This window comes from Culex quinquefasciatus, chromosome 3, assembly GCF_015732765.1.
Source record: "Culex quinquefasciatus strain JHB chromosome 3, VPISU_Cqui_1.0_pri_paternal, whole genome shotgun sequence".
NCBI lineage: Eukaryota > Metazoa > Arthropoda > Insecta > Diptera > Culicidae > Culex > Culex quinquefasciatus.
This window is the reverse complement of record NC_051863.1, coordinates 63,303,056-63,319,313: the sequence shown is the minus strand read 5'-3', so window position 1 is coordinate 63,319,313 and position 16,258 is coordinate 63,303,056. Positions and strand designations below refer to the sequence as shown.

General features: G+C 36.1%; 1 protein-coding gene and 2 non-coding genes across 3 annotated transcripts in view; 2 read left to right on the top strand and 1 right to left on the bottom strand.

The window, feature by feature from the left end:
- LOC6054663 (zinc finger protein rotund) overlaps positions 1–1,444 on the bottom strand; it is a 219,150-nt gene extending 217,706 nt beyond the window's left edge. The window contains exon 1 of the mRNA XM_038261933.1: positions 290–1,444. Within this exon, the coding sequence (XP_038117861.1) occupies positions 290–424 (135 nt within the window). The 5' untranslated portion in view covers positions 425–1,444. The remainder of the gene's footprint in view (positions 1–289) is intronic.
- Positions 1,445–2,356: 912 nt separating this feature from the next.
- On the top strand, positions 2,357–2,430 carry Trnan-guu. The gene has a single exon. It is a non-coding gene; the product is annotated as a tRNA-Asn (tRNA).
- A 103-nt stretch (positions 2,431–2,533) lies between these two features.
- On the top strand, positions 2,534–2,606 carry Trnar-ucg. Its single transcript has one exon. It is a non-coding gene; the product is annotated as a tRNA-Arg (tRNA).
- Positions 2,607–16,258: the final 13,652 nt, after the last annotated feature.

Genomic DNA, 16,258 nt, shown 5'->3' with positions numbered 1-16,258 from the left:
ATAACTCGAATTCATCTAAATCATCAGGCCCCACCATTGAAGGACATAGACAAACAGTCTTAAATCTCATTAAAATCCGGATTGACAGATGCTTTAAAACTATACTCTTCCATAAATTAGAAGTAAGCCTCTATTTATATCATCAAATCCAAAGATTCATTAGAATATGTTAGAAGGAAAACACGGCTGGATTTATTTTTAACGTTCACTTAAACCTTTTTCAAATACTTTATCTCACATTTCCTTCAATAATATAACCTCCTTGCAACTCGTCCCAAAAAAAACTCACCTTACTGTGAAAGTCCAGCATACAATCGCCGTAACCCGTTTCAGTTTTGATGGTCGTCGTCCCTGCTGCCGCCACCGTCAGCGGACTGCAAATCTGTCCAACACTTAGCGGTGCCTCTCTATACCAGGGATACATATCTCGTCGGAACTGCTGTCTGCCCCCGTCACCACTGCTTCCACAATTACCGTTACTTCCCGCAGTTTCTCACTACTCGCAAACTTGACTCCCCAAAGTTGACACAACAAGCGATGGGACATCGCCGCCCCCGGGTTTAGAACACTCCCTGCCTAGGTCTCGTTTACTGTGTATGCACCGTGAATTGCTTGTCAATGGGACAAAACATGCGATTCCGTTATTACTTGCGGTGTCATTACCCGACGTCTGGTCTGGCTTTCGCCGTGTATGTGATAAAATCTCAGATATTCAAAGTAGAGCCGCTGCTACGGCAGGAATCAATTCGAGTTTACAAATGCTGCTGGCGCCCCGGATCCTGCACGTAACGTGTAATCACGTTTTCATGAATGAACAAACCCGCAACGTCGTCTTCCCGGCACTTCACTTGGTCACTTTCCACACTGGGGTTGGATTCCTCAATCGATCAACAACATTACTGCACGAAATCGATTGCCGGGGGAATAAAAACTGATTGACACAATTATTATTACACTTTTTGTTCACAAACACTAATGATGTTTACATTTTTTTTATTCTCTTCCTCCTCGTTGACGTTTCTCCGCCCTTTTGCGAATTCGCGAACGTTTGACAGTGTACGACGCGCTCTACTCGTCACCGCAACTGTCACGCACTCACACACACACACTCACGCGTGAGCAATCGCTCATTAGCAAGGCCTCCTTGGACGACGCGTTCTGTCAACCGGTCCTGACCTCGTAACTCATTATCGCGCGGTAATTGCGACAAAAATTCCCTAATATCCCTCCGCTCTCTCTTTCACTCACTCGCGCTCACACCACCGCAGAAAAAAAAAAGAATATCTTCACGTTCCCGAAAAACGTCAAAAAGGTGGCCAGAAGAACCGGTCAACCGGATCGTCGCGCGCGTTCTACCCTCAAGAAGGACCTCGGACGTCGTCCGCTCGGTACGGCCGGACAAAAAAGACTACCGCCGAGATGAGTCCGCTTTTTCCTCGCGCACCCGAAAACCCCGGAATCGTCGTCGTCGTCGTTTTTACACGCCCGCCTTCTCTCCCTCTTCTTCTTACCGGCCGAAAAAATCCCGCACGGAGCGCACAAAAAACACGTCTACAACACTTCGGAATAACGAAGCGAATCAAGTTATTTGTTGATAACGACGACGACGCTCCTCCGCAACTCTTCTGCCGAAGAGTCTGTGCCTACTGCGCTCTGGGCCTTTTTTGCGCTCTTCCTCCCCCACCCCTTTCGCCCACACTCTCTCAAGCGAGTTAGAACGCTGCTCCCCACGCGCGCTCTCCTGCTCTCTATTCTTCTTCTAATCGGAACAATTGTAGGGTTCCCCGCGCGTAGCGAGCTTCGCTCGCGAGCTTAAGCATCGCGAGAGCAACCCGCTCTCGCGCTCTCGCGACCACGTGACACCGGGCAAACCACCTGCTGTCTCGTTTTTTCTTGCGCATTTTGTCGTGTTTTTTCATCGTCGCACACGTGTGGGGCGTACACGACGAATGAATTTCGCTGCGGGTGTAGTGGTGATGGTTACTGCGATGTTTGATGGTGATGTTGGCGATGCTCACGGCCTACTCAGTTGGCGTTCGTCTGCGACGAGGGAAACATCGAGGATGGAACCTGTTTGGAGTTGGGAGCTAATTTTGTTAAGTTGATTTCGTGATTGCCGGCGGGGAAAATTTCAAACCTGTCATTTTGTTTTTAAATTTTCAAATTGTTTTACTCAAGTGAAATCTCGTTCTTGTAGCGTTGAAGTTACTCGCAAACCTCTAACCTTACCGCAAGCTAGTTTGAACAGCGATAAAAAATTATCACCCTACTAAATAAGTAGGTGTCGTGAAATTGGCAACACTCCGTTGAAAAGCAAACCGATACCGGTTGTGATTTTCCACAGTTCTTCCAACGTGCCTCCGTGGCGCAATCGGTTAGCGCGTTCGGCTGTTAACCGAAAGGTTGGTGGTTCGAGTCCACCCGGGGGCGCTTAGATTTTTTTTCTAAGTGGAAAGATGAACTGGTTCCTATTTACCACTTTGCTATGACAAGAAGGGTTATGATTGAGAAGAATGTCATCTGATTTGTGTGCGGCCGTGTGGCCTAATGGAGAAGGCGTCGGACTTCGGATCCGAAGATTGCAGGTTCGAGTCCTGTCACGGTCGTTGGATTTTTTTTGTAAACATTGTATGTTCAGTATACATGAATTCTTCATTGACAATTTTCTTGTAGCTGGTATTTAATATACCATTTCAGAATAATTATACATTCTATTTTTTTTTTGTTTTTATTATAGAGGTTTTACACAGTTTGTGCATTCGCCTCTTAAGAAAAAATAAAGATAAATACATTTTTATTGCATGTACATCAATACATTCTATTAACTTTGATTTGTATTTAAATCAAATTTGATTGTTTTTCCGAAATAAGAATATTATATGATAATCTCTAAAAGGAAAAATCGGGTTTATTTAAAACTTTCCACAGTAGCGTCTACTAAACATAGATTAAACCATTTTATCGACCATGATCGGCTCAAATATTAAATAAACAGTTAAACATTTCTTAAACCTGGATTTCAAAATTGATTTTTTCTTTTTTTTCTTTTTTTATATTTGCATTGTTTATATTATATCTATTGTTAAAAAAACAAAAACAAAAAACAAAAAACAAAAATCAAAAAACAAAAAAACAAAAAACAAAAAACAAAAAAACAAAAAACAAAAAAAAACAACAAAACAACAAAACAACAAAACAACAAAACAACAAAACAACAAAACAACAAAACAACAAAACAACAAAACAACAAAACAACAAAACAACAAAACAACAAAACAACAAAACAACAAAACAACAAAACAACAAAACAACAAAACAACAAAACAACAAAACAACAAAACAACAAAACAACAAAACAACAAAACAACAAAACAACAAAACAACAAAACAACAAAACAACAAAACAACAAAACAACAAAACAACAAAACAACAAAACAACAAAACAACAAAACAACAAAACAACAAAACAACAAAACAACAAAACAACAAAACAACAAAACAACAAAACAACAAAACAACAAAACAACAAAACAACAAAACAACAAAACAACAAAACAACAAAACAACAAAACAACAAAACAACAAAACAACAAAACAACAAAACAACAAAACAACAAAACAACAAAACAACAAAACAACAAAACAACAAAACAACAAAACAACAAAACAACAAAACAACAAAACAACAAAACAACAAAACAACAAAACAACAAAACAACAAAACAACAAACCAACAAAACAACAAAACAACAAAACAACAAATCAACAAAACAACAAATCAACAAAACAACAAATCAACAAAACAACAAAACAACAAAACAACAAAACAACAAAACAACAAAACAACAAAACAACAAAACAACAAAACAACAAAACAACAAAACAACAAAACAACAAAACAACAAAACAACAAAACAACAAAACAAACAAACAACAACATGAAAAGCAAAAACACCTCGGATTCGTGATCAAAGACCAAAATTACAACTTTGAACAAAGATTCTCGTTAATTTAAGAAAGGTCCAAGAAACTTTTTCTTTTTTCGTGTGAGTTGGCATAGATACCGCAACAATAATTTAAAAAAAAACACAAAAACAAAAAATTTGGAGGCTTTTGATTAGTTTTTTGATTGTTTTCTGGCTTTTGGGTTGATTTTAGGGTGCAAAACAATGATTGTATACAAACTCACACTGTATTTTTGGAAATAATATAATGAAAATAAAGCAACTGTTTATATTTTTTTAATCTTATGACGTTGGTTTCAAGTATTGAAAATCACCCCAAATTTAATTATTTAAAAGCATGAGTCTGATTCGGAAACTGTGTCAAAGATCTGCCCCACCAACCATTAATCAAGAAGGCTCACAAAGTGAGTGCAATAAATCACTCATTTAATCATGCGATCATATGTTCATCAGACCGCAAAAATCTGCTCGCAACAAAAAAGAACAAGAAAATCAACCAACGTTAATTGAAACATAACAAAAATGTTAATGCATGCAAAAAAAAAACCGCTCATCACAAACAAGACACTTGAAACATTCTATGCAAATTCGCGCCACATCTTATATCATATAATCATTTCAATTTCGCATTTTTGCAAAATCCACCCAGACTGCAAGTGTGTGTTTGTTTGTGTGCCCCCACGGTCATGACCTATCCTCACCACACATTGCGCCAGACAAGACCAGACCAGAAAACCGGGCCACCAACATACTTATGCTCAAACCGCACAAGGTCCATTACACGAGTCGGGGTTTTTATATGCAAAAGATTAATGCGAATCAATCCTGCGTTTCCTGTGTGTGTGGCATTCAAGGCTCTCTCTCTCGAATCTCTGATGAGAGGCAGGGGCGTTTTCCGGAACATGTGCAGCAGCACTGGCAGAAAGTTGAGGAAAATGCGACCTTTTCCGTTGAGATCAGTGAATATTAGGGTGAATTGGACAACTAAAGGAGTTCTTAAAATATATTTTTAAATAAGTCTTCAAGATATAGCAAGCATGAATATTTTTCGCTCAATTTTGTCGGCATAGGCTGAACGAATTAAGCCCGGATTTGTTCCATTTGATCCAGTTTGATATCTCATAGGTCTGATTTGAAAATTATAAATATTGGTGATAAATCAACGAACCTTTACCCCAAACTCCTCTATCCGATTCAACGGTATGGCATTTCCAGGGAGTGTTGTTCTGGGATTCTCCCAGAACGGCGCGAAAGAACTCAACTGTAAAGCATCACTCACAGAAAAAAACGTGCCAATCTGGAGAAAGTGTGCACACAGACCCACACCAAGGAATTAATCCAGATCGCAATGAAACCGAGAGCTTGAAAGCGAAAAAAAAGTGGTCCGTCTGGCAAGGAAGCAATTGCAGCAAAAAAGTGCGTCTCAAAGTGCGCAAGTGGCTGTTGCTTTGGGGTGACTGACTGCAGCAGTCGTATTGTGTGGTTTTTATTCCTGGGAGTTCTGGCGTTCAGGAAGTTCTCCGAAACCAGACCGCACGATGGCCTCGACCGTGGTTTCCGAATTGGGAGAAAAAAAAAACCAAACCGTCATGCATTGATTGAGCCACGTGTGTGAGTACGAAATTGTCCTGTCTTTTTTTGGCATCGATCCAAAACAGTCAGCCTGTGGCGAACGAACAGAAAAAAAGTCGTTAGTCATCATCGATTTTTTATGAGTGACTTTAATGTGGCGGTGACTCGAGTGGAAGTTCATCGTGAGTTTGGCTTTCACCCGTGTTGACAAATATTGTGACAGTCAGGGTGGAATGTGCAAGGTTGATGTACAGCCTTGGATAAAGGAATTGAATGCCAGAATTTTTGACATTAATATTGAAAGCTATTTTTTTAATATGAATAATTTAGCAACTCCAACAGGGTTTTCTCGGGTATAAATACCCATCTTTGCCAATGTTTATATCAGCATGTGACTTTTTAACATTTATCTATCGCATTCTCAAGAATGCCAGTCTACAGAGATGTCCATTTAAAAAAAACAAAACCAAAACCAAAACCAAAACCAAAACCAAAACCAAAACCAAAACCAAAACCAAAACCAAAACCAAAACCAAAACCAAAACCAAAACCAAAACCAAAACCAAAACCAAAACCAAAACCAAAACCAAAACCAAAACCAAACCAAACCAAACCAAAACCAAAACCAAAACCAAAACCAAACCAAAATAAATAAATAAAAAACCAAAACCAAACCAAAATAGAACCAAAAGAATAGAATAAAAAAATAAATAAAGAAGAATAGAATGAATAGAATAGAACCAGAATAGAATAAAATAAAATAAAATAAATAGAATAAAATAAATAAGAATAGAATAGAATAGAATAGAATAAAATAAAATAGAATAAATAGAATAAAATGAATAAAAAAAAGAATAAAACCAAAATAGAATAAATAAAACCAAAACCAAAATAAAATAAAATAGAAAAAATAAAACCAAAATAAAATAGAATAGAACCAAAATAAAACCAAAATAAAAAAATAAATAGAATAAAATGAATAGAATAGAATAAAACCAAATAAAATAAAACCAAAAAAACCAAAATAGAATAAAAAAATAAAATAAAACCAAATAAAATAAAATAAAACCAAAATAAAACCAAACCAAAACCAAAATAAAAAAAAAAAAGAATAAAATAGAATAAAATAGAATGAATAAAATAAATAAAATAAAAATGAAAAGAATAAAATAAAAAAGAAAATAAAAGAATAGAATAAAATAAAATAAAATAAAGAATAAAATAAATAAAATAGAATAGAATATGAATAGAATAAAATAAAACCAAACCAAATAAAAGAATAAAATAAAACCAAAATAAAATAAAACCAAAAGAACCAAAACCAAAACCAAAACCAAAACCAAAACCAAAACCAAACCAAAACCAAAACCAAAACCAAAACCAAACCAAAACCAAAACCAAAACCAAAACCAAATAAAACCAAAACCAAAACCAAAAAAGAATAAACCAAAACCAAAACCAAAATAAAACCAAAACCAAAACCAAAACCAAAACCAAAAAAACCAAAAAATAAAACCAAATAAAATAAAATAGAATGAAAACCAAATAAACCAAAAGAACCAAAAAAACCAAAACCAAACCAAAACCAAAAAACCAAAACCAAAACCAAAACCAAAACCAAAACCAAAATAAAACCAAAACCAAAACCAAAATAAAACCAAAACCAAAATAAAGAAAAACCAAAACCAAAACCAAAACCAAAACCAAAACCAAAACCAAAACCAAAACCAAACCAAAATAAACCAAAACCAAAATAAAACCAAAACCAAAAAAAACCAAATAAAATAGAATAGAATAAAATAAAATAAAACCAAATAGAATGAACCAAAACCAAAACCAAAACCAAACCAAACCAAAACCAAAACCAAAACCAAACCAAAACCAAACCAAAACCAAAACCAAACCAAACCAAAACCAAAACCAAAACCAAAACCAAAACCAAAACCAAAACCAAAACCAAAACCAAAACCAAAACCAAAACCAAAACCAAAACCAAAACCAAAACCAAAACCAAAACCAAAACCAAAACCAAAACCAAAAGACAAAGACAAAGACAAAGACAAAGACAAAGACAAAGACAAAGACAAAGACAAAGACAAAGACAAAGACAAAGACAAAGACAAAGACAAAGACAAAGACAAAGACAAAGACAAAGACAAAGACAAAGACAAAGACAAAGACAAAGACAAAGACAAAGACAAAGACAAAGACAAAGACAAAGACAAAGACAAAGACAAAGACAAAGACAAAGACAAAGACAAAGACAAAGACAAAGACAAAGACAAAGACAAAGACAAAGACAAAGACAAAGACAAAGACAAAGACAAAGACAAAGACAAAGACAAAGACAAAGACAAAGACAAAGACAAAGACAAAGATAAAGACAAAGACAAAGACAAAGACAAAGACAAAGACAAAACTTTTTTCGTAAAATCGCGATAACTCGTGATGGTTACAAACAAACCCCAAATGTAATTTTTTTTTTGTAATTGTCTGCTGTACAACTTTTTAGAATTTTTTTACACTCTAGAAAACCCGGCAAAGTTTCAAAAAACGGAATTTTAATATGAAAAGTTCTACAAATAGGTTAATTTTCTTCATTTTTTTTAATTGTAATTAAAAAAGTTCAAATTTTATCATTTTGAAGATATTTTCATTGAGAAGATCAGAAAATATCACAAAAATTTCATTTATGAAAATTAAAAATCGAAACACTAATTTTCAACTTACCGTCAGTTGAAAATTACAGACTTATTAGGTGACACTTAAAACCAATTTTCATCGATTCGTATACTTTGTGAGGCATTTAACTTTAAAAAAAATAGAGCTAATGATGTTTTTTAATAAAAATTTTTACCATCTTTTTGATATTTCGATTTTTTTAAGCAAAAAAGAGTTATTTTTTGAAAATTTTTAAATTTTTTTCTAAATACAGTCCAGGCTCGATTATCCGAAGGCCTCGGAAAAATGTCACTTCGGATAATCGAAACTTCGGATAATCGAATCAGGAAAAAAAATTTTTTTTTCGCTGTCTTATTTTTGATTGTCGAGCTTAATATGACCCCTAAACTACACTGAAGTGATTTACATTTTTTTAATCCAAGATGGCGGCCAATATGCCGGTGACGAAATATTGAAAAAAATGCATTTCATTATTTAATAAGCAATCAACTACTCAAATTTGACTAAAATGAGATCGCAGAACTCGAATTTGATGTTAAAACAAGAAAAAGAAAAAAAAACATATTATATTAAGAGTAAAATGTTCATTGGATTGACATATGTTGCGTTCTTTACATCTTAGAATATGTTTTAATTTTAAACAAGAAAGATTTTCATTTCATTCTTCTTTCTCCAATGCTAAAATTCCAAGATTTTAAAATTCATACGTTTATCTTCGGTGATATCGCGCTTCAAGCTTCTGCCCAGCCAGGCCGATAAAAAGTGACAATAACAAACAACGCGAAACTTGATCTGTTGAACCTTTGGCTGAGCATTTACAGACCCGCACCTCCTCCTCACCAAGTTCCTGCCACCCACCACTTATAATCTGCCATCGTCGAAGGTGGGGCGGATCCTTCCAACCAACCAACGCGCACCAAGAAGCTTCGAAAAGGAGCAACTTTTAGAACGAAAAACTCGCACGAAAGGTTTTTGCTGTCACCTTTCGGGCTGGGAACTTGGAACGAACGTTTTGTTTATTTATGCTTTGGATGCGCTCGTGTATAAATTTATTAAAATTAAATAAAATGTTTGCGAGCTTATCTGCTCTTTTCAGGCTGGTGCTGCTGCTGCTTTACCTGGATTTATGGTTTTTGTTGGCACTGTTTGAACAGCAAATAAATTGTTTTTTTGCGAGCCCGGTGTTTGTACATCATTGAATAAAATTGTTCATTTTCAAGCTCCGATTTACTTCGATAAACTGAGGCACATTTTCTTGTCTTCTTTCTTTTACTGTTGGATGTGCAGACTTTGGGAAATTCCACCAGCGCACATAAATCAAATTTTTGGTACGTCAGAGAGAAGACACATTCCATGGATGAGCGGGTTTTTGGTGTGGTTTTTTTTCAGCTTTAAAATTCCCATGGACTCGCAGTAAGAACCTCAGAACAAAGTGCACTTGCAAATTATGCACGAAAATGATTCCCACCAACCGGTCTGTCAGGAACGAAAATTAACATGTGTGTTATTCTTACGCTTTGGGGAATGTGTCATTCATTCAAAAAAAAAATAGCTTTCGAGACCGATTATGACTAAGTTTGCAATAAATAACTCATAAATAATACATAGGTGGCCACCAAGATAGTAAACAATAAAATTATCGAGTATCGATAACGATGGTTCTATCGTTTCTAAAATTGTCTAAGAATAACCAAAGAATGTTGAATATTAGCATAGCATAGCATTGGTGTCTACCCGTAGCTGCTACTTCGTTATTGACCAGGACCCCCAAACATTGCTCCGTGGACCACAGATGAAAAGTAGGAACCAATCATCACCCCTTCGCAATTTTCAAAGGTCCCTATCGTGCTGATCAATACCGACGCCGGCCACGACCAGTGGTAAGACACGGGGAAGTGGATGGGAATGTTAGTCCGATACTTGAGTGATGGGACCGCCAAATCGACTGCGTCTCCGACAAAGTATCACATGAGTTTTGAGGGTTAGTAAGATGGGTATGAGGTCAGGATTCACTGTGGTAGGTGATGCGACCATGAGCAATTTGTTTATCGGTTGAAATTTTAAAAATCTTAGGCAGCCGGCTGCGGAAAGATACCTATCTAAGGATTTAAATATAGTATTAATTCGACCGCGATTCTCCCGAAATTCTCCGTCGGCGTGCCTTCCGATCAACGGTGATGTAGGAAGGGCTTCATTCATTAAAATTATTTTATATCATAAGCCTTAAAACATATCCGTCGACGTGCCTTCCGATCCTCGACGATATGGAAAGGACTTAATCCAGCAATACGACTTGCTTGTCTCAAAAAACAAAAATCGGATCGTTTCTATCGAAAACTATATAAAGAGAACAAAAATAAAATTCATCGGCCAACGAACGCGCGAACAAAAAATAAATGAAAAAAGAAGAAGAAGAAATCCAATCACCCCATGTACACAAAAAGTGACACAAAAGAGACGGAAAAAACGAAAAAAAACAGGACTGTGCGTCCACACAGGCACCGCACTACTGATGCCATTGTTTAATTATAATGACCAATCACCCCATGCACTCGAACAGCGACACAAAAGAGACGGAAAATAACACGAAAAAACAGGACTGAGCGTCCATACAGGCACCGCACTACTGATGCCATTATTTAATTATAATGACCAATCACCCCATGCACTCGAACAGCGACACAAAAGAGACGGAAAATAACACGAAAAAACAGGACTGAGCGTCCACACAGGCACCGCACTACTGATGCCATTATTTCAATAACCAAAGAATGTTGAATATTCAAAACTTACTCTTAGTATTTTTTTTTGATAATATGGTATCATTTATTTAGCTGGTAGCTGGATTTTCTAGCATCTTCTCACGGTCATTGGAGACGGTCGTGGATAGACCTAGGGATTCCCAATTGGGTCCTAAAATTAAGTTTAGATTGCTGATATTATTGTTCACAACGATAAAGCTTGTTTTTCTGAGTACAATGACCCTTTGTAAGACCACAAAAAGTTTAAAACGGATTTTTAAATCAATTTTGAAAAATTAACCTCACGGTCCTTCTTGACAGAAAAGGTCCTACTTGACAGCTCTTTCCAAGGGGACCAGCACAGTCCAACAAGATTTTGTCTCTGAGACGAGTATGTGTGTTTATAGTAGATTTTTGCCTGCTGAATCCGAATCCGGGTCCAGAATTGCTCCAAATGGTCCCAATTTTGAGATACACCCGTTTGAAATGTTAGTTTAGACCAAAATAAGCTACATTGCTGACTATTTTACAAAAGAACTATTGAATAAATAACTAAACCAATGCATGTATCTTAAAGTTCACGTTTTCCCCTTTCTGAAACACCCCTGGTTTTTGAAATTTGATTGTTTCTACGCATATTTATAGCCATTTTTTTTTTTTAGGAACACATATTCTCGTCTCAGAGACAAGAAACATTTGATTTTTTGTTGAACTGTGTAGTTGATCCATCGAAAAAATGTTGTCTTGTCAATAACTTTTTTTGCATAAAAATTAAAAAAAAGTGATCAGAAATGGTTTTTAAACGTGTTTTTACCGTAGTGTATAAAGATTTACACTGGGCTTTAGTACCCAATTGGAGTAAAAAAGTTCAATTTACAGAAAAACTATGGATTATTTTTTTGATTTTTAATCACTTATCCGACATCAGGTACAATTGTTTGAACATGCTCGCAATTTTTTTTATTCAGTCAGAAAAATGATATGTTTCATTGAAAAAAGTTTCATTTCTATTCAAATAATCACCCTTAATTCTGGCTCGATGCCGCTATCATGCGACCGCGTGCTCCATTTGTTTGTCAACAAAGCGCAGCTGGATGGATCTGGCCCGCCGCCTATTTCGTCGGTTGTTGAGCCGACGGTCGTTTCCAATGACCGAGTCCAGCAAGGTACTGATCGTACTAAGAAAAATCACAAAATACCGAATTTTCTCGAAAATATGCAATTTTTTAAATTTGCATTATAGGTATCAAACGATTCGAAATTTTGCATGCATTTAACTGTTTTAGAGTTTTTTTTAATTTTTTTTAAATTTTCACAAAATTCCGTATTTTCTCGAAAATACTCAAATTTTGTAAATCGCAATATGAGTATGAAACGATTCTAAATTTTAAAAGTATTTTAACTGTTTCAGAGATTCATAAATGAAATACTCAGATTTTCATAAAATACAGTATTTTCTCGATAATAACCAATTTTTTATTATTTGCAATAACGTTATGATTCAAATTCCCGGACGCTTCGAAACCCGGACACTTCATCTTGTTTTATCAATTATTTGGATATAAGTTCGTATTATGAATGTCAAAACTGTGTTATTTGATGAATTCCAAAATCAACTTTCATTTAAAGTTTGTTTGAACGCTGTAGTTAATGCCAAAACAATTAAATACAATAAAATTATAAGTTTACCAAAAATGTGAAACATTTCACTTGAAATATTTCATAGGCGTTCGAAGCACCGGGAAGGCAAAGCAGAAATTTATGGTTACGATTTCTTTAAATTCTAGCAAATTTTTTATAAACTATCGATTGTTTTGATGTTAACAGCTTATTTGAGACTTAAATAATGCTATTCACTAACATTTCAGTCCAAATTTGTGCGATTCATAAGTAAAATCGAGTGTCTGGAATTCGAAGCAAAAGTGTCCGGATTTCGAATCAGCTTTTATCAGTGTCCGGGATTCGAAGCACAACAAGTCATTTTAATTTTAAAATTCTGATGAAAAATTGTTAGAAAAGACATATGTTGCATGTTTTTTCTTGAAACTGACTGTTTATACTACATTCTGATGATATTTCCACATTTCCAACTTTTTTTTAAATGATTTTTTGCCAGCTATAACAAAAATGATATGCTACTAAGTGTCCGGATTTCGAATCATGACGTTATGGTTATCAAATGATTTGAAATTTTGCATGTATTTTACTGTCCATGTTATCATAAATGTCCCATATGCAAAAACAGCAAGCTGAAAAAAAGCTGTTGAAGTTTGTCCCACACATACGGTTACGTGTTAAGTTTTCGCGAAAAAAAAACTGGATTTCCTCCTTATTATTTTCCTCCTATTATTATGGGACATTTATACGATCAGGGGCAGTTAAATTGTTTTAGAGCTTTTTGAATGGAATGCTTCTCGAAAATACTGATTTTTTTTTTAAATTCGCAGTATGTGTATCAAACGATTCAAAATTTTGCATGTGTTTCAACTGTTTCAGAGTTTTTGAATGAAATACTAAAATTTTCACAAAATACCGTATTTTCTCGAAAATAAACAAATTTTTATAATTTGCATAATAGGTATCAAACGAATCGAAATTTAAAACGTATGTTAAGTGTTTAAGAGAGTTTTTAATGAAATAGTAAAGTTTTCACAAAATACCGTATTTTCTCTAAAATACGTAAATCATTATGATTCGCAATATGGTTATCAAACAATTGGAAATGTTCATGTATTTTAACTGTTTTAGAGTTTTTTAAATGAAAAAGCAGGTAAAATTTCGCTTCACTTGATATTGCAAATCATGAAAATGTTAGTACTTTAAAAAATACGGTATTTTGTGAAAATTTGAGTATTTCATCCCAAAAACTCTAAAACAGTAGAAATGCATGCAAAATTTGGAATCGTTTAGTACTTCTATTGAGATCAATACAAATTTGAGAATTTTTGAAAAAATACGGTATTTTGTGGTCACATAATTTGACTGACCAAAATCCAAACAAGTTTGCGGGCCATGTAAAGAAATAGTAGTTTATGCAACAAGTTGCAAAAAGAGGATTTTTTCAGCACGAGTCGTACATTTATCCAACGAGGTTCACCGAGTTGGATAAATACGAAGAGTGCTGAATAAATCAAGTTTTGCAACGAGTTCCATACAACATTTTTTGCAATTCCAAAAAACACACACTGAGTGAAATTTTACGTCAAATTTTGATGTTTTTTGTCAATAAATCGTTTAAATAAAAAAAATGTTGAAAAGTGTTACTTTTCGAAACAAGTGCTGAAAAGTTCAACTTTGAAATGAAATAGAAGCCCAAAAATGAACTCAAATTGATTTGTTCATGTAGCGGTCGCGCAAGCTTTTCAAATACGGACTTCAGATTTGAGTACAATATGGTTGATTTCCGATTAAATATGGGCTCCGCGCGATTACAGTTTATGGCAAACGACAATTTTGTTTGCAGTTGGTTTGGTGGCAGGAAAATGGAAAATGAAGCTTTTTCTGCAGGATCTTTTTTATTATTTTATCAAATATGCGATATTTTTTGTCTGCATTGAAATTGAGGGTGCATTTTTTTAGTTCAGACAGAGTATCTATTCAACCCTCGGATCTAAAGCATTTTATTTCTTAAATACGTTTTTAAGCTTCTTTTTTCAACTTAATGTACAGCATTTTTACTAACTTGTTACCCTTAAAAAATACGCAACATTGGATGAAGCTCTCTTTTGGTAAAACGTTCATTAAGAATTCAACCGTATCCACTCCGAAATCGCCTCCTTCGCAATGGCCGCGCTCCCATCGTCTCTCTCCGGTTGACCGCCTCCACAATACCAACCGTCGAACTCGTCATTAACTCCATGACGACGCCAACCTCTAACAGCGGCCACAACCGGCCAAGTAATCCGTCCGTGCCGTCAGTTCGTTTCGCTCGTTACCGTTTCACACACACACACATGATAATTAATTCCAGCTCAGTTCCAACTCCTGCAGGCGGTGGCCCCCGTGACGACCCCTGACTACTAGATGAGCCACTCACCAACACAATCCACCGCGCCGTTGACCTTTCGTCGCCGCCACTTTGCTTGTAGTGGTGGCAGTCCATTTTTCGCGTGGTGTTGGTGCGCAGTCGCCGCACCAATTACGTCACTCCGCCTCCAACGTCCGACGACCAAAAACGCTCTCGATTGGCTAGTTTTTTGTGTGTTGACGACGACGCACACACACTCGGAACACGCAAACAAGTGGATGACAGGTGAGGGAAAGAAGAAGACCGTTCGGTAAAAAGTGACGTTTCTCGCAAGCGAGCGAGAGAGGGAGAGGAGCATAACAAAATGCGGAGCGCACAAAAACGGGGTAGCGCATAATCGGGCGAAATAAAATTTATTTTATGTTTATTTTAGCCCCGGCAATATCGGCTCCCTGACATTCGGGCGAAACGTCAAACGGTTCGGGTGGTGTGTGCGTGCGGAGAGAAAAGACGATGGGATACGAGATCGCAGCAAGCGTGATGACAATTGTTATGCTTTTTTCTCTCTCGTTTGAGGAGAGTTTCGGAGTCAAGTGATGAGAGGTGGAGAGGGGGAGGAAGGTAAGTGAGTTATGCTGCAGCATGGTCTGGAAGGTGTTCCTGAATGCATCTTTCGGTTTTATGTGGATCGAATGAATTTTAAACATGCTCTTTGGAGTTTCTTTTTGTGCAGGACGGTTGAAGAAATGCAACAGACTGATGGGAGAAGAGCAAGAAGGAGAGATAAAGACCAAAGAGAGATGGAAGAGACGAATGTGGAGCAGGGAGAAAAAAAATCGAATGTAATTAAAAGCAATTATTTAATTAAACAAAACAGGAAAAGTATTATTGAATTAAATGCTATCGAGGCGAGGCGATCTGGGCGAAAATGAGAGTTTGTTTTGCTGACAGGAGAAACGAATACTCAAGGTGGAGAGTTAGAAGAGGAAGCAAGATGACGGATGGAATGGCATTCGATCCCTTAGACTGAAATATGCGAGCTTTTTGCAAGTTAATTTTCATTAAACATTACTGGCATTGTTTTTAATTAACAGAAATAAAAGAAAAATGCTTACTAGGTCCAAAATAGGTACATTTACCCTTAAAATTGAGTCAAGTCTTACCACTTGATATTTTTTTTAAATAAAATGAAATCCTATCAGGTCACTTGGATGATCTATTCAAACCCTTGGCGTGAGCAGGCCATCCAAGCAGGCCTGGTACCGAGACAGATCCGATTAGACCCACACCTTCTGTCCGTACAGCTTCCTCAAACTCAAGATCAAAGCCA